The 19866-nt window shown below is 37.8% G+C and overlaps 1 protein-coding gene across 1 annotated transcript; it reads right to left on the reverse strand.

Annotated features, from left to right (window-relative positions):
- Nucleotides 1-6642: 6642 nt before the first annotated feature.
- Nucleotides 6643-11030, reverse strand: s1pr5b (sphingosine-1-phosphate receptor 5b). The gene is made up of 2 exons (XM_081380033.1): nt 10434-11030; nt 6643-8402 (listed from the first exon to the last, which is right to left on the reverse strand). Exon 2 carries the CDS (start codon nt 8223-8225, stop codon nt 7101-7103), a length of 1125 nt encoding a protein of 374 aa, XP_081236159.1. The 5' UTR covers nt 8226-8402; nt 10434-11030; the 3' UTR covers nt 6643-7100.
- Nucleotides 11031-19866: the final 8836 nt, after the last annotated feature.

A 19866-nucleotide genomic window follows, 5' to 3' on the forward strand; every position in this document is an offset into this window, starting at 1 on the left:
ATGTGTGTGTGCATCTGTGAATGAGTGTTTGTGTGTGTGTGCGTATGTGAGTGAGTATTTGTGTGTGTGCATATGTAAGTGAGTGTTTGTGTGTGTGTGCGTATGTGAGTGAGTGTTTGTGTGTGTGCATATGTGAGTGAGTGTGTGTGTGTGAGAGAGCGTGTGTTTAAGAAAAAAAAAGTGTTTTTTACCCATGGATAGTTTCATATCTAAATATATAATATTCTTTATCAGTTTCAGTTGTGTTTCAAGTGTGTGTGTTTGTTTGTGAGTGTTTGTGAAGAAAAAAAACGAAGTGCTTTTTACCCATGGATAGTTTCATAACTTTATATATAATATTCTTTATTAGTTTCAGTTGTGTTTCAAGTGTGTGTTTGTGTGTGTGCGTCTGTGAGTATTTGTGTGTGTGCATATGTAAGTGAGTGTTTGTGTGTGTGTGCGTCTGTGAGTGAGTGTTTGTGTGTGTGCATATGTGTGTGTGTGTGCATATGTGTGTGTGCATCTGTGAATGAGTGTTTGTGTGTGTGTGCGTATGTGAGTGAGCATTTGTGTGTGTGCATATGTAAGTGAGTGTTTGTGTGTGTGTGCGTATGTGAGTGAGTGTTTGTGTGTGTGCATATGTGAGTGAGTGTGTGTGTGTGCGTCTGTGTGTGTTTGTGTGCGTCTGTGAGTGAGTGTTTGTGTGTGTGCGTATGTGTTTGTGTGTGTGTGCATCTGTGAGTGAGTGTTTGTGTGTTTGTGTGTGTGCGCATATGTGTGTGTGTGTGTGTGTGTGCATGTGTGTGTGTGTGTATGTGTGTGTGTTTGTGTGTGTGCGTCTGTGAGTGAGTGTTTGTGTGTGTGCGTATGTGTGTGTGTGTGTGTGCATCTGTGAGTGAATGTTTGTGTGTTTGTGTGTGTGCATATGTGTGTGTGTGTGTGTGTGTGTGTGTGTGTGTGTGTGTGTGTGTGTGTGTGTGTGTGTGTGCATGTGTGTGCGTATGTGTGTGTTTGTGTGTGTGTGCGTCTGTGAGTGAGTGTTTGTCTGTGTGCATGTTTGTGTGTGTGCATATACCCATGTCTGCCTCATGGTCGTGGCTTTGTAAGCGGAGCTCAAGGCTTGTGGTTTTGGTGAGTATGGCTCTCTGAAGCGTGTGTGTGTGTGTGTGTGTGTGTGTTTGAGTGAGAGTGTGTGTTTACGGTAAAGAGGGCAAAACTGAGCTGAATTGTGTTTCCATGTTACTGTGCAGATATACCAGCCCCTCTGCAGACTCCCACAGATCTGAACCCACAACCAGCCAACATGCATCGCTAGCTTCTGTGTGTGTGTGTGTGTGTGTGTGTGTGTGTGTGTGTGTGTGTATCATTCAGTGCGGTTTAACATCACATCACATCACATGCCGACAGGAAGGAAACACACTGGACTCACTAAACGTGTAAATCCATACGAAAGGTGTTGCATATTGTGTAGCCTAATGCAAAAATATAAAGTGTCCCTAAAGCATCTAATAACTCAATCATCTAACAGAGAACAGAAACTAGAAATGTGTGGAGTTTTAGCTCTAAATACCCCACAGGTATTTTTATATAGCATTTTAAAGTTGTCACTTTTTTAAGGGTGAGCAAAAACACACCGTTTTTGTGTGTGTCCCTTTAAATGCAAATGAGCTGCTGCTCCCGGCGCAGGGGGCGGAGCTTCAACAGCTCATTCTTAGCAGCTTCGATTAGACATGCACTGAAAATTTCAAAAACTTTCAGCCTTTTATGTTCAAACCGGAGTCAGACAATGATGGAGAGACTCGAGAAGAAGAGACAACATGTAGAAGCAACAGGACATTTCTGAATGGTTAGTTGATGAATTTATGAAGCTGATGTGGAGTTATCTTCTAGTCATTGATTAGCATATTCTGTCATGATAATCTATAAATCGAGTTCAGGGGGCGGGGTTTATGTAAATTCTAGGGTTGGTGATGTCACTAACCCGGGAGGAATGTGGTGTAGTCCCAACCGGGGACAGTCATTCCAGCATGTGCAGAGTCAGTGTGTCTAGCAGGCGTATGATGTTCTGTCATGGCTGATAGGGTTGGGGACGGTTGCAAAAACATGCAGTTATAAATTGCATGTTTAATAAAAGTTTGTTGTATTGCAAATTGTTCAGTTCTTCCTGTCTGACACTGAAATATGGAGAGATTGAATAGCATCTGTTCTACACATAAACTAACAAAACTCAATAACTGTAAATATGACTAGGCTACAATAATATTATTGTATAAATAAATAATACTATAATATTATAGTAGGCCTAAAATAGTTAATATTTTCAGAATTATATGCTCATTGAGACAAAAATCTAAAGTTAATTAGTGAAATTTAAGGTACTTTTAACATGTTGCAACCGTCCCTGGGTCGGGGTCAGTTGCAACATCTCGCTTCTTCCATTCAAATAAATACTGTGAACAATATGTCATATGTAATCATCTTTAAATGGTATGGGTAATTAGCAGACAGATGCAAGTTTAATATATACAAATTTGGTTGGTCTAGTCCAAATAGTCTCTGAGTAACTGAGAGAAATGCAAAAAGTGTTGCAACCGTCCCCGGTCTCCCCGAAAAGCGATTTCTTTAAAGCAAATATCTCCCTTTGCTTTGAACTTTGAGCATCGTAGCTTAGCAGATGTTGTTTATGCTCAAACAGCAACATTACACACTAACTGAAGTTAGAAAAGTGAAATCATAATCAACCACCCCTTTAATGCTGCATCATGACTTTTAATGTGTCACACACTGACTGCAGGAAAGTGTTCTGTCAGGCGCTTCACACTGTATATATAGAACATTTTAATTGATCATTTTATGGATTTAGTTCTTATTTAATTAATTTGATAAATGTTATAGAATAAACGTCTCATAAAAATACTTTATCACTAAAAAAAGTTTTGAAAAAAAGATGAACAAAAGTATTATGCAATTGTTTAAAGGGGCAATATAAGAAGTTTTATGTATTAAATGCTTTTTTATTGCCAATAGCCCCTTTCACACATACAGTCTTTACTGGTGAATTACGGGTGAGAGATCTTGTGTGTGAACAGGACCTTTTCAAAAATAAGTGAAGTTGTAACATTACTAGTAAATGACTGGTATGATGCTGTGAGTGAATGTGTGTGTTAAGATCACTTCCGATGACATATAACAGGATTTCCCAGTGTTTTGGTGCTGATGTGTGAACGGTCTCTTACCGGTAAAAAGCCAGACCGCCATTGTTTGTGTGAACGGAATATTTTTGTGTATTTACCGGTAAAGTCATTCTGGCAATTTTACGGTAATTTACCGAGATAGCTGTGTGAAAGAGGCTAATGTGTGAACGGCCGGTATCGAAACTTAAAAAACTAGACTTTTTATCTTTAAAACCCTGTAGACTGATTTTTATGTGAAGGACTCAGTATGTTTTTCCCGGGAAAATCAAAAGAATGTGACGGTTACGGTCCTGAGAGCTTCTCCTGACACTTGAAATAAATGAATGCTTATTCAATGTTCAGGATGAAAGAGCAATTCATGTGTCATGCAAAGAAAAGGGATTCATTCAAACTACAGTCAGATCTATATAGTCTACAGTCTCAAATATACTTTATGATAAAACTATCATAGTGTGATAATAAAGGGATGGTTTGGAGTAAATTCAACTCAGGGTCCTTTGCACCATGACCTCAAGCCAAACACCCCCCAGAAGCCTTTTCCCCTTGGTCGAACATTATTAAAGTTAGAGTTTATTTAGAGATATCAGCCCGATGGCTTAGTGCAGGCGCTAACGGATCCAAGGCTGTATCTGGTAAATTACCGCACTAATAATTAGGGATGGGCATTCGATTAAATTTTCTTAGTCGATCGTCGGGAGAATTAACGATCGACTATCGATTAATCATTAATATTTTTATATTGAAAATTCATTATTTCTTCAACTTTTTATAAATTAAAAATGCAATGAAAATACAAAAATACAGTTTGTTTGTCCTCGATGAGATCTTTATTACAAGAAGATCAACTTGTGGCAGTGAAACTGCACGTTACTTGAAGATGCCCTGCGGTGCTCTAAAACAGCGGAACAGCGAGCCGGCGTTCTTAAACAGAGACCCATGGCCACTTCATCCGTTTTCTGTGATCGGATAACTATCCGATCGTGAAAAGACCAAATGTAAATGCCCTCCGAAACGCATTCGAGGCGGATTTAAACCCGATCGCTCAAACCACTTCAGGAGGAGATCTGAGACGCATTCCAGACGAAACTGGACAAGAGTAAATGCATCTGGTTGTTGAAACTACATATGTAAATTTGACTTATCCCAAAAATGCTAAGAAATAAACATGTGAGAGCGTTTTATAGGCCTAGGCTATATGTCATGTTAAAGCCAGATATGACGGCGTTACTGGAACACGCATCACCACAGATGAGCATCTATTCAAGCCAACGTGCAAACTATCGCAAATCAAAGTGAAAGTCATTCATCAAAACACAATCATCTTCATTAAAAGTAAAGAACCGAATCTTACCAGGGCTGTTGCCGCAATATTGTTGCAGTCTTTGATTTAGAAATTTTCGCTGATGATCAATAAAATGCAGCCCATATCAGTTGCTTTCGGACGTGCAACAATTTAAATATGTAGCGCGGGAATTCAAGATCGGATTTATATCCGTTTTGCAAAAACACATTTATATGACCGGGTGTAAATGGAATCGTTTTGATAAATCAGATAGCTATCCGATCTGAGAAAACGCATGAAGTTCCCATAGAACTTCTGCACCAGTCCACTGATTTCTGTTGAGAAAGATAAGCATGTTGACATGATCTGGGATCAGATGCGACCGCAACCTGGTGACAGCCAGTCAGCCGCTGAAAACACCCGCTCTGAGGGGACTGACGTTGCCGGGATGCACAGGTACCTCCGCGCTAAAATTAATTCCATTGCTTCAAGACTCACACTACGCAACGCAACCTGCATTAGATTAATCGATAACAAATAAACGTGATCGACGAAATTCTTAACGATCGATTATCGATCGTCGATTAATTATGCCCATCCCTACTAATAATGCCCAGAATGGTAGCAAACTTCTACAGTAGTACAAATAGGTTCTGTACTCATAAAACGAGGCATTGGAAAGTTTGTAAGTACATCAGGAGTTTATTTAAATAACACTTGGTAGCATGAGCCGTCAGGCAAGTGTAATTTAAATAAACTCCTGATGTACTTACAAACTTTGTTTCAAAAACATTTGTCCTAATTTTACTTCCATAGACTTTCAAACTTCATATGTTTTTTAACTGTACGTATGTGAAATGCATGAACAGGCGACACTGTTTCTCAGTTCTCTTAAAAAATATTTAATGTCAAATAAGAAAAAATATAACTTAGTAGCAAAATGAGGTTTAAAAAAGCTTGTAAAAACAGCATGTCAAACATTTACACTGTACAAATGAATCTATTCGAACAAATCTTAAATGCTTTTGTGTTACAAGATGCTTACAGTATTCAATAAGAGCATTTCTGTTGAAGTGGAATATTTACAGTGAGTCTCCTCATATCGCTGTGAAGAGTTGGTATATTTACAGTACCAGAATCTGCAGACACACTGTATATGGTTTTATATCATGACAGGGGCATTTGCTGATGAGTGCAGTCTGCAGAAACCTGTGTTTGAAGCCTTTGCACTGCAGATCTCAATGATAAAGCTTGATGAACTGATAAAGCATGACTGTATATCATAAAACACAAAATGCAAGACTGCTGCTGGTCCGTATCTCGGTGCTCTTTGGATGTGAGATATTTCTACCTTCAAAAAACGTATGAAGCCAAGGCACTCGAGAATTTAGAAAAATTCATGGCCATGAATAAATAAAGGCTTTCATATATTTTTTTCTAAACTCTCATATGTTTTTAGAAGTATGTCTGCATATTTTTGCACATGTGATTGTGATGAACTCAATTCAAATGTAAAAGGCCATGCGGTCCAATGTTGAAATGCTGGAAAGCACCAGCGTAGAGAGACCTCTCTCTGCCCACAGCAGCTTCAGTGGGTTACACAGCGCAAGCAGAGGGGGATTTTGCCAACGTCTGATTGTTGTGTTTGAAATGCTGTTTCTTTCCAGCTGTGGTTTGTGACTGTGATTTATTATGTGATTATTATGTGCCTTTAATTCAGTTTGGTTCGTCATGATTCAGTCCAGAGCCTGAATGTGCTTGGACTTGTATGTGTATCAGAGTCAGAGTCCTCAGGATCGTTTTTTCAGCACTGAAGATGTCATGGCCAAGAACACGTTTTACTCTTGTCTTGTCTTCAAGCCTTGTCTTGTTAGGACACAGCAGGCTTGCACAGACTGATCGGTGAATGACATCAAGGTACCGCGCTGGTTCAAGTCGAACAAGCCTACTGTGTCCTAATACAGTGGTTCTCAATTCCAGTCCTCGGGACCCGCTGCTCTGCACATTTTGTATGTCTCTCTTATCTGACACACTCAGTTCAGTTCATGGAGTCTCTCCTAATGAGTTGATGATCTGGTTCAGGTGTGTTAAATAAGGGAGACATACAAAATGTGCAGAGCAGCGGGTCCCGAGGACTGGAGTTGAGAACCACTGTCCTAATAAGACAAGGCGTGACAAGATTCCAGCCAATCAGAACAGCATGTGGGTGGAGTCTCATGCATAAGTATATGCATAAGTACATCATATTCTTAAATATTACACAATGTTAACATTAATAAAAAATACATACTGAGTGACAAACAGTCTTTGCCATAACACTCTCTTGTTTGTTCACATTGAGTTCAGTTCGAATGTTCTTTAACTTTCAAGATCAGAGGTGGATTATCCATTGTCGCTTTCAACACGGCTATAAAGGTCATGCAAAATGATATTCAAACTCACGTTAGATGCTTTTAACATTAAATTAAGCATATAATTTCCACCTGAGATCATCATTGTCATACTTTGTATGTTGTTGTTCCAGCTGCAATGTCGCCATTTCTAAAATAGAATTGTCACATATCGTCATTGTGGCTGATTAGGAAAACTCTCTGATTGACATGGAAGAGATGCCTTTTATCACGCGTCAGGCTTAGGACACGGCGTTAGGCGATGACGGATAACTTGAGCTTCGGATTGTTGGATTTGACATTTACGGTTGTGGCATTTCCCGATGAAACGGTCGTCTCCCCCCCCTGGCGGTTTGCCTCAGTCTTAGTGAAGCTAATCTTAATGCCGATATTCCTCAATTGCCCGTCTTTGGTGGTCAGACAGCGTTTGAAGAGCAGCTTCAGGATGGCCCGTCGTATGTCTCTGCTAGTCATTGTGTAAATAATAGGGTTAATGAAGGAGTTAATCATGGCCACGCCCAAGAAGTATTCAGCTTTGTGTAGCACCGGACACTTTTTCGCGGGACACATGAAGTCTATCAGGAGAAGCACAAACAGAGGCATCCAGCACAGAATAAACACTCCCACTACAATGGTGACCGTCTTTAGCAACGCCATGTATTTCCGCGAGCGATGCCCGTAGGCTTTGTGCGGCACGTAGCTCGGGTTCTGCGTGTTGGACTTCACGAAGTGAAAGATGCGTGCGTACAGGGCGACGATGGCCAAAAGGACGCCCATGAACACAAGCACGCAGAAGAAGATGTAGTTTTTAGCGTAGAGCGGAAGCACGGTTGAGCACGACTTCAGGTCACCCAAACAGTTCCATCCCATAATTGGAAGGAGGCCTAGCAACATCGATAGCACCCAGCTAATCCCGATCAGAGCGAACATGCGCTTGCGCTTGGCACGATAATAAGGCTTCGTGTTTAGCATAGTGAAGTAGCGTTCGATGGCGATAGCCAGCAAGCTGATCATAGACGCCGCTAGTGTGATAAACACACCGCCTTCTCTTATAAACCAGAGAAGTGGCGTCAGACTCAGCGTTTTTGGCCCGGACAGCACGATATTTAGCATGTAAGTGAATCCGGCTAGCAGGTCTGAGAGCGTCAGGTTTCCCAGCAGATAATACATGGGCATGTGGAACTTCTTGTTTTTCCAGATGGCCATGAGGACAATGATGTTCTCCACAACGATGATGAAGCAGATGAAGAGGAAGGCGATGGCTTCCGGTTCGAGTCTGTCTTTGTAACGGTCCCGATCCAGTTTTCCTGTGTAGTTATAGTGGCACCGGAGGACTTCATTGCTGTGGTAGCTGTGGTAGGACGAGTTGGACGCACCCATGGGTCACCAGAATTCACAAAACGTCTTATAGTTGTTAGTCTTCCTCAGCTCATCACATTCATCAGTGCAGGGTCAAAAAACGAGTTTTACACAGGCAGGTTGTGCTGTTGAACACTGAGCGACCTGTAGTTGGTGCAGGAGAGCAGATCTGCTTCATCTGGGCCCATCACTTCAGTCCTGAAAACACAAGAGCATGAAAACATCATCAGCTTACTAAACAAAGTGAGCATAAACCAAGCAAACACCTCCCCGGCAGCGTCTGCTGTCTGGCCATCCAAACCTCAAGCCTGGCTTCACAGACAGGGATTAGATTAAGCCAGGGTTAGGCCTTAGTTTAATTAGATCATTTTAGTAGCTTTTTTAAAAAGTGCCTTAGAAAAAAAACATTACTGGTGTGGACTTGTGACAAAACAATGGCACTGACAGTGGCTTTCAGTGAAAACAGCTCAAACATGCGTAGAAGGAGATTAAACAGCTTGGTTCCCAATTTATTTTCTCTCATATTTTCTTGCTACTAAACCATTTTTCATTTAATCATTTACTGTTTTTCCTAAATCACCCCTTTTTATATCATGATTTGATTCTCTTGTATGTATGCATGACTATTTCCAACTCTTCTTAATGTATAGCTAACTGAATTTACCTTTGCCTATTTTTGTTGTTGTTTTTGGATGTTTTTCTTTTATTATTATTATTTTTTAAAACTATTATTAAATTAAATTATAATATTGTTGTAATTTGCTGCCATAATTTGTTACATCTCAATGAAAAATGTGTTAAAAAAAACAGCTCAAACATGCATTTTAGTCCGGGACTAGCTTAAGCCTTGTCTGTGAAACCGGGGGTGAATGACTTTAAGTCTTCTGAGTAACTGGTCAAACGCTACTCTTCATATTTAATGGAGTTTAGAGAAATTAATTTGAGCCAGTCTGATTCATTTCATGCCCAGAAATCTTCATCTGTTCTAGTTGTTCAGTTTCAGACGTGTGTGAGGAACTCTGGGGCTCCGTTCGGACACATGTTAACGATTAACTGTGTCACGTCACATTAGAGAACTGCGTAAGATTGATGCTTGTTTGGCGCTGGAAAACAACTCAACTGATCGTAAGTTCTTCCATTTAAATGAAAAATCTCTTGCAAAGTCTGTAGATTTACATCAGGACGCATCAAATTAAAGACAACCAGTCCACTGAAATATCCAGTTATATTTGATTCAGTAACACTTTACAATAAGGTTAATGGGTTACACTTTATTTGATGGTCCACTTTATACACTGTAAAAAAGTTGGTGCCTTAAGTTTTTAGGTGCAATCAACTTTTTAAGTCATTTATTACATTAAACTGACTTTAAAAAAAAGAGTTGAATCTTATTTTAAAAAGTTGAAAATTGCTTAACTTATTTTGATGAGTTAAAGCAATGTAAAACATGTTGTCATAACTTATTGATCATATAATCTTTTACAGTGCAGACATTCTACTAACTATAAGTAACTATACATGGTCTCGTTAGTAGTAGACTGATAGGGTTCGGGTTAGTAAGTTTGCATAGTTGCAAAGTGGACCATCGAAATAAAGCGTTACCAGTATAACAGTAACAATGAGCAATACATTTGTTACAGTATTTATTCATCTTAAATGTTTGTTAATAAAATATACAACTGTTCATTGTTAGTTAATATCAGCTCAGGTCCATCAAATATTTTTACAGATACTTGAAAATATGTTGAAAATAACATGATCCAAGATTAATATATTTTTTAGAAATCATTTTTGTTCATGTTTACTTATTTTATCAAATGGAACCTTATTTTTAAACTTTCACTTTTTACAGATTAGATCAAAGAGACACTAAAATAATTTAAATGTTAAAAATAAATAAATAAATGTTTTACATTTTAGATTGTTGGATGTCAGATGTCTTTGGCTCTTAGAAAAAGCTTTTCATGGATATATGGTAGTTATTAATCAGAAGTACAGAGCATCTGCCTCTCGAAATAGTGTAGCAATGTTATTCATATAGTCCTGGTCACATAAAACAATGAAATAATACACAAACTGGAATGAATAATTTCAGGCAGAAACTCTCTCTCTCTCTCACACACACACACACGTGCGCGCACAACTTGCACTTATTCATATTCTCCCACAGAGTTCCTGACCCCCATTATTCATAGTAATTATTTGTCAGAAAGGCTAGAAATTGCTTACCGTTTCTAGATGTGTGATGATAGTGAAGCTTCTGCTGGCATGAAGAACTACAGTGGCACAGAGAAACACGACTCAACATGAAACTAGAGGAGCTGCACACACACACACCCTCTCTCTCCCTCCATCAGAGTCAGACCTTCAGTGGTTGATGAGGGTTTCGCACTTTTTATGTTTGTTGGTTTCCGTGAGTCATAATATAACTCTGACATGGATGTTTCTGTAGGAGTTAGCCTTACAATAATGTCCACTGATAAACGCGTAAATTCGCTCAAAATGCGCTAATCAGTCTCAGCGATAGGCTAACCGATAATGACACTTACAACAAACCGATCGTTCCATATAAGAACCTTTAACATTCCATTCCACAAAAGGCTCTTTATTAGTGCAAAAATGTTTCCAAAAATGGTTCTTCCGTGGCATTCCTCCGAAAACCCTCCTTTAAGCTTTAATTTTAAGACTTTAACCGTGTAGGCTATCTGAGGCTGGCCGCTGAGACTCGACTGAGCCGAATGGAATGAAATGATCGTTGGATCAGACTCAAGTTTAGACTTGTCTTCTCGTGTTCTGCCTCAGGTATCAGAGTTACTGTTCATCTCTGAGCTTCCTGTTCACACACCTGCGCATTTATTTGTGTGTTTGAACTGTGTCTCAATGTCGTGAGGGAACCTCCCGTGACACACATCAGGACTAGGGCATGCATGAGAACCCCTCGGATAAACACACACACACACACACACACACACACACACTGAGCATCTGTGTTTATCTGGCAGACGTTGGGCAAAAAGAGATAATCTCTGAATTGGTTTGAATGTGAAAGCAATTATTTATTGTTATGTCCACGAAGATAAAAGTAGCCTATCCTGAACGGAAAATGCTTTATTCATTACGAACTCACTTTTTTAACGAAGTCTGCAATGAAAGTTGCGAAAAATGTAGAAGAGAATTCTATTGATGTAACATAGGCTATATGAATCTGTAGCCTATTTGGTGTCTTGTGAATGTTTTTTTTTTCCGTGTATCTTTGGAGCTTTTGTCTTTGATGCCTGTTTTTTTTTTTTTTTTTTTTTGTAATGTTGTTTACAAGTAAAAAAAAAAAAAAAAAAAAAAAAAGATAATCTGATCCGGTTTCTGTCTGGCCAGATCCTGCAGAACGTCTTCAGTTAAACTGGTTTAAAGATGCCGTATTCACAGGTGTAGTGGGTGATGAAATATAAGCAAGCGCGTTTGTTTGTATATTTGTTTTTAGCAAGAATGTTCAGAGTTTTGTTTACAGGTCGTGTGCATCCACTGATAGATGCAGAGTTGCGACACTGTGCGCCTCCACGCGGTCACGCGCTTCATGAAGCACTACTACAAAGTTTCAAACAAATCCGTGTTGCCGATGATTGTAAGCGGGGCAGACAGCAGCAGCTGTATTTGCAGCAAATATCGGTAAATATTGACGCATAATGTACATTGATTATTACGTTGACACTTAAATGACTTGCATATGATAGCATTTTTCTTCTGGGGAGTAGCAGAAACACAGCATTAATACGTTTTTGTGTTTAATTTTGGAGGGAAATGGGGTGCTCCCATAATGTAGAATACAGTTACAGCAACGACCATTTGCAGCAGATTTCTGTAAATATATGAGGGAGAGACGGCATTGACGTTAACAGTGTGGTCAGCTGAAATGAAACTGGAGATATGGTTACTGAGTGGAATAACTATGTTCATAACATTAATGTGATTCATTTCAGTACATTCATGTAGCCTACACATACTGTACATCGTAGCCTACATCGTTTGCATGTATGTGTGTGTGTGTGTGTGTGTGTGTGTGTGTGTGTTCTGATGGTTTGAAAGGATGTAGAGGTAGGCTACATAAGTCATACTAAAAGGAATCCTTTAACAGTTAATGTTATGGATCGTATTTAGGAACATAGTGAAATTTGAATTTCACTCAGTAACCATCTCTCCACACACACATACACACACACACACACACACACACACACACACACACACACACACACACACACACACACACGTATTTATAGTATGTAAATATATAGGCATACATGCATACTCTATCAGCCAAAAGTTTTGGATCAGTAAGATTTTTAATGTTTTTAAAAGAAGTCATCTCTTCTGCTTACAAAGGCTGCATTTATTTGATTAAAATACTTTTTTATATATTATGACAATTTAAAATATATAGTTTGTATTTTAATATATTTTAAAATGTAATTTATTCCTGTGATCAAAGCTGAATTTTCAGCATCATTACTCCAGTCTTCAGTGTCACATGATCCTTCAGAAATCATTAATATGATGATTTGATGATAAAAAAAACATTCATTATTATTATCAATGTTGAAAACAGTTGTGTACAATTTTATTTCAGGATTCTTTGATGAATAGAAAGTTCAAAAGAACAGCATTTATCTGAAATATAATATTTTCTAACATTATAAATGTCTTTACTGTCACTTTGATCAATTTAATGAATCCTTGATGAATAAAAGTATTGATTTCTTTTATTTATTTCTCCCAAAAAATAAAATAGAAATTCCTACAGACCCCAAAATTTTGAAGGTATAGTGTTTAATGTTACAAAAGCTTTCCATTTCAGATAAATTCTTTTGAACTTTTAATGCATCAAATAATCCTGAAATAAAAATGTAAATAACTTCTTTTTCAACATTGATAATAATGAGATATGTTTCCTGATCATCAAATCCTCATATTAGAGTGATTTCTGAAGGATCATGTGACACTGAAGACTGGAGTAATGATGCTGAACATTCAGCTTTGATCACAGGAATAAATGACACTTTACTATATATACAGTATATATATATATATATATATATATATATATATATATATATATATATATATATATATATATATATATATATTCACATTGAAACAGCTGGTTTAAATTGTAATAATTTTTTCACAATATTACTGTTTTTTTTATTATTTTTTAAATCAAATAAATGCAACTTTGGTGAGCAGAAGAGACTTCTTTTAAAAACATAAAAAAATCTTACGATTCAAAACTTGGTAGTATATACCGGTATATATTTTATGTCAATAAAGCCCTTTGATTTGAATACATTTTTTTGTGTGTTTAATTTTGGAGGGAAGGGGGACTGCTCCCATGAGGTATAATACATTTACAGTATTTACTGTATATATTTTTCTTGTGCTTCTATGGTCATAATTACTAACATCCTAATGTTATGTTAAAATACATTCACATAAACCTGCACAACAAGTGAATATCAATTGAAGCTGCTCAGTTTAAGTAAAAAAAAAAAGTTTGTTCAACAGTTAAAAATATACAAGGCAACTGATTGCATTCAACAAAACATTTAGTTATATATTATATCTATGGAGAGGGTAGGCAAGTTTTCCTTGAATGTTCTGTCCTCAAAGATACACGTTCGACTTCCTACAGGGAGAGAAAGATGGCAGAAAGCAGGCCAGAAGAGGAATACAAGAGTTCACAATAGCCATTACATTCTGCCACCGAAGCTGTAGGATGATCTGGAGACCTGGTGGCGAATCAAGGATCAGTCAACATTAATAACACAAGCATTCAAACTCCACACCATAAGAAATGCTATAGTTATTTGGATTTTTGGGTGAGAGCATTCCCCTGCCAGGAGACCGGGTCCTGAAAAAAGCCTGTTGCTGTTGGAAAGAACTGGTAGTGGTAAAGAAAGAGGAAACGGTGTTAAAGTTAATACATTGAAGGACAGATTAAATACACATTGAAAGCCTAGTTTCCTAAACATTTTCATGAGGTTGAGATTACAGAAGAGAGAGTACACACCTAATAACTCCATACTAATTTGGTCATTTGTCATGATTTCTGTCATTTTGACTCTGTACTCCTGTAATTTGAAATTAAATGAGAATATATATATATATATATATATATATATATATATATATATGTATATATATATATATATATATATATATATATATACAGTATATATATATTCAAACAAACCACTATTGTAATTAAAATTGCTATTCTTACACAACAACATTATGGAAGAAGCTGGATGATTATGATTATCCAACAAATTATGCAAATTATGGAAAATCTAATTTTATATTTTTATTGCAGTATGATACCGTATATAAATCTCAGCCATAAATTCTGCTTTTCTATAATGTTCAGGATTTTTTATACTGTCATAGAGGTGTACATTCATTTACACGTTTTAGCATTGATGTCTTCTTTGTGAGGGTGCTGCTGCTGTACTTATTTGCTTTATATCCAGATGCATTTCTAATATTCTGACCACCTCATGTATGTAAATAGGGTTGACAAAAAAACTCTGAATACAAGGACGACTAATGCATTCAGATGTCAAAAATACAGTAATGAATGAATGGGGTTCATTGCTGGAACTATCAGTGTTTGGAACTGTTTGGAACTGTCGGTGTTTGGAACTATCGGTGTTTGGAACTGTCGGTGTTTGGAACTATCGGTGTTTGGAACTGTCGGTGTTTGGAACTGTCGGTGTTTGGAACTATCGGTGTTTGGAACTGTCGGTGTTTGGAACTGTCGGTGTTTGGAACTGTCGGTGTTTGGAACTGTCGGTGTTTGGAACTGTCAGTGTTTGGAACTGTCGGTGTTTGGAACTGTCAGTGTTTGGAACTATCGGTGTTTGGAACTGTCAGTGTTTGGAACTATCGGTGTTTGGAACTGTCGGTGTTTGGAACTGTCAGTGTTTGGAACTGTCGGTGTTTGGAACTGTCAGTGTTTGGAACTGTCAGTGTTTGGAACTGTCGGTGTTTGGAACTGTCGGTGTTTGGAACTGTCAGTGTTTGTAACTGTCAGTGTTTGGAACTATCAGTGTTTGGAACTGTCGGTGTTTGGAACTGTCAGTGTTTGGAACTGTCAGTGTTTGGAACTATCAGTGTTTGGAACTGTCGGTGTTTGGAACTATTGGCTACTCCACGACACGCGTTACTTCCGCATTCCAAAGTCCCCATGGCAGTCTATGGTAGTGTCGTAACTCTGTTTTTCAACGGCTCTGGTTAGATGCGACTGATAAAGAGTTCAGAGGTCAGACAGGGTGTCCAGTTTGACCTTTGAGGTCACATTGTGTACAGTTAAACAGTGCAACATGAAAAAATGCATAATGCATAAAAAAATACAAGCTATCTTTAATTAAAGAAATGACATTAGATTTAAATGTAGGACCAACTAGAAAATACTTTTCTTTCTTGTAAATGCATTGGCTCTGCTGTGGTTGCAGAGCTTCATTTATATATTGCGGTAAACGAGGAGGTTGTTTCCTGTAATTCTGCAGTTGTTGGCACAACCACAACCCGTCCTCTCCCCGAGGTGTGGCAAGTCCATGCTAGACCTTATAAATAAAACAAGCACAAGTTTTTTTAGAATGTTACAGTAATGAAATGAGTGGGATATTTTTATCCAACAATTTTATCGCTTTCTTATACAGTGATTCTGTTAACTTAAGTGTTGAGTAGAAGGTAACCCCAGGACACGTAAACTCTTTAATATTTTCAAGCTCCTTCCCTCTCTTGAATGTTTCATCTCTACTAATTGTTTTGCAAACATCCTACACAGATTTTTTTTGTATTCAATAATAAATCTGATTTGGTAAGCCAATCCTGAACATTTGTCATAGTAGAAGTCAAAGTAATCGAAGCTTCTTTAAAATTATTTGCATGGGTAAAAATCATCTGCATAAATCTGAACATTAACATGCTCCAGGTAAAGCATTATATAAAGTATGACCCCTTGGGTCAAGTGAGGTAAGAAGAATTAGTTCCGTCAAAACACACACATAGTTTCCTATTTAAAAGATGATAATGAATGTCTAAAGGTCATGTGCATCACTGATTGTTAAATGCCGGCGGATAAAGGGCATCCAGTTTGACCTTTGAGGTCAGTTAAACAGGGCAACATGAGAATAATGCAAAATTCAGAAATGAAAAAACAAAATATCTTTCGTAAAAGAAATGACATTAGATTTGAAATGTAGGACCTTCTAGAAAATACATTCTTTCTTCTTTCTTGTAAATGCATTGGCTCTGCTGTGGTTGCAGAGCTTCATTAATATATTGCGGTAAACGAGGAGGCTGTTTCCTGTAATTCTGCATGTTGGGCTGCTCATCTCAGAATCTGATGGTTTTACTCATTCAGACGATAAAAAAGGTTTCTGTTTGCTCTTAATACACCCTTGAATGCTGTGTGTGCAGGTTTATGTGTGTGAGTGGTAACATCTTTAAAACAAAAGGAGGTTTTGCAGTGGGAAGTCGGTTTTTGATGGTTCAGTGTAGTAACATGAGTTGCTTGTTTAGTGTGTTCTTCATCCCTCTTCCTCCTCATATAGAGCAGCTGTAAAACGCATGTATGATATTCTCATTATTCAACATATTTGATGAATCTCCCGCACTTTGTTGCTTGTTCCCTTTGTCTTTTTCTCTGTACTATTTACAGCTTATTTTTTGCGTTGTGTGTGTGTGTGTGTGTGTGTGTGTGTGTGTGTGTGTGTGTGTGTGTGTGTGTGTGTGTGTGTGATTGGTTGTTGGTTTTGTGTTCACAGGTAACAAAAATATGTTCTAAAAAGGTTTTGCTAATGTTCACATTATGTTATGAAAATGTTATTTCTAAAAGTTGTCTAAACAGTTTTAAAAAAAGTTATTTCTTGGTTATGTGAACTTTAAGGGAACAATCCATTTCCATCATTTAACATTATGTGAATGTTACTTTTGTATGTTCTCTAAATATTCCGTAACAAGCAGTAACATTTAGAAAATGTCCAACTAAAACATTTCAGAAAAAAATGTTTAATAAGCGATGTATAAATAATGTTTTGTGCTAATGTTTTGAGAACATTAATAAAGAGCAGATAACTTTGAATTTTCTATTAACGTCACTGGAAGAACTTTTGTTCATAACGTTGAGAAAACCTTGTCAGACCGTTCCCTGGTAACTTTGTTGTTCGTTTTGACCTTTAGTTCAGAAGAGTTTCATTCGTCTGTGAATCTGTGTGTCTAAACCAACGCAACGCGATTCTGCTTGTGTGTCTCTGAAACCTCAACACAAGAAACCTGAAAGCATGAAAGTCATGTGAGCAGACTCGCCAGCGCTCACACACTCGCCAGCGCTCACACACTCGTCTGCTTATCTGTCTGTCGGATTGTTGTAGTATCTGAACATCTCTTCTCTTTCTTTCTGTTTAGGTTGTTTTAAGGTTTATGAGACTAAACAAACCCACCGTCTTGCTGCTCTCTGCCTGAACACAAGCAAAACAAACATGAAAACACACACACACACACACACACACACACACACACACACACACACACACACACACACACACACACACACACACACACACACACACACACACACACAGTCTGGTTCACTATCTTTGTGGGGACTCTCCATAGACGTAATGGTTTTTATACCGTACAAACTGTATATTCTGTCCCCTTACACTAAACCTACCCCTAAACCTACCCATCACAGGAAACATTCTGCATTTTTACTTTCTCAAAACAACTCATCCTGTGTGATTTATAAGCCTTTTGAAAAGTGGGGACCGCTGGCTGGTCCCCACAATGTAGGTGATCTCAGGTTTTACTATTCTTATGGGGACATTTGGTCCCCACAATGTAATAATGTAATATAAACAAGGGCACACACACACACACACACACACACACACACACACACACACACACACACACACACACATACACACACACACACACACACACACACACACACACACACACACTAAACCTACACATCACAGAAAACTTTCTGCATTTTTACATTTTCAAAAAAATATAATTTAGTATGTTTATTAACCCATTTCCCTCATGGACCGCTGGCTGGTCCCCACAATGGAGGTGATCTCAGGTTTTACTATCCTTGTGGGGACAAATTTTGGTTCCCACAATGTAATATAAACCAAACATGCACACACACACACACACACACACACACACACACACACATTCATATTGCATTTTTCATATTGCTATTCATGTTGCATTTTTATTTATTTGGACATTGTCAAGTTTTATTTTTGCAATCTTTTGATTGGTTGATTCCTCAACTAAAGACACTTTCATATTAATCTCCGCTAAAACACACTTTCACACTTTCTTCTTCCATTTGTCCAGCGCTGGACAGACGATCACTCTGACATGAACAACTTCATTGCATCTCAAACGATGTTTCTTGTTTGATAATATTCTATAAACTTCATTGCAAAGATAAGCAATATTAGACAAGGAAAAAGAGAGCTGTTTTTCCGAATATCAGCACAATTGCAAAATGACACTGATTTATAACTCAAAATTAAGTTAATATTAAACGAGTTACATTTTAGACACAGTATTGTCTGTCTCTCTATTGCCATCGAAAATTGGCTGAGCGAATAATTGAATTACCCATCCATAAAACAATCGGTCACTGGATTCTTTCCTTAATGAATCAGTCCTTTTGAACGAATCAAATGATTCAAGAGTCAATGTGACAATACGATTTCTCTATAATAGAACAAAAACTGTTTTTTTTTTTCTGTTCACCTACAGGACAATCCCACTCAATACAAACACGTGTGTGTGTGTGTGTGTGTGTGTGTGTGTGTGTGTGTGTGTGTGTGTGTGTGTGTGTGAGTGTGTGTGTGTGAGACTGCAGACAGTGATGTCATGCTGCGTTCACACATTCACTGAGCTTTGGTGATTCACACACACATAATTACAGGCTGAATGTCTCTTCGATAACGCGTGTCTGTCTGATTGTCTCACACTTGTTTTTCTGTGAATCACACAGAGAGAGAGAGAGAGAGAGAATAAATGAAGGGGTTTACTTAATAAAATGAACATTAATGTAAATTTGTCATTTGAGGCATGACATAAAACTGATTTACATATTAAAATGTTATGTACTGTTGTAATTTATATGTCAATGTCTTCAGATTATTCCATTGAAGAACATTTGTTTTCATTAAAGGCGGCATGAAACGTTTTTTACATATTAATGACATGTTTACTGGCATGAGGGCGGGGCTATAACCTGTCACTCACATGAGATTAGCCAATAGCAAACCACAACCATCCAATCAATTCCCCGCAGACACAATCAAGCCCCGCCCACATTTGTTCTTGTTCCAGAAGTTTCACTCAGATATATGAGAAGAAAAGACGAGCGCAACTTCTAGAGAAGACTATATTTATACTGACTTTTGATGAGGTTCAAACGGGTTCCTTTAATCCATCATCCTGTGCAAATGGATTTTTAAATGGCAATCAGTTTTTTATGATATATTTTTTATTGTGGTATTGTAATTTCAGGGAAGAAAGAAATAATAACACAGGCATAATTGAAATGCACACTCACACCAAGCTCAGATTCGGGACTGTCCCT

The sequence above is a fragment of the Scardinius erythrophthalmus genome (assembly GCF_964197995.2).
Source record: "Scardinius erythrophthalmus genome assembly, chromosome: 12".
NCBI classification, from domain to species: domain Eukaryota; kingdom Metazoa; phylum Chordata; class Actinopteri; order Cypriniformes; family Leuciscidae; genus Scardinius; species Scardinius erythrophthalmus.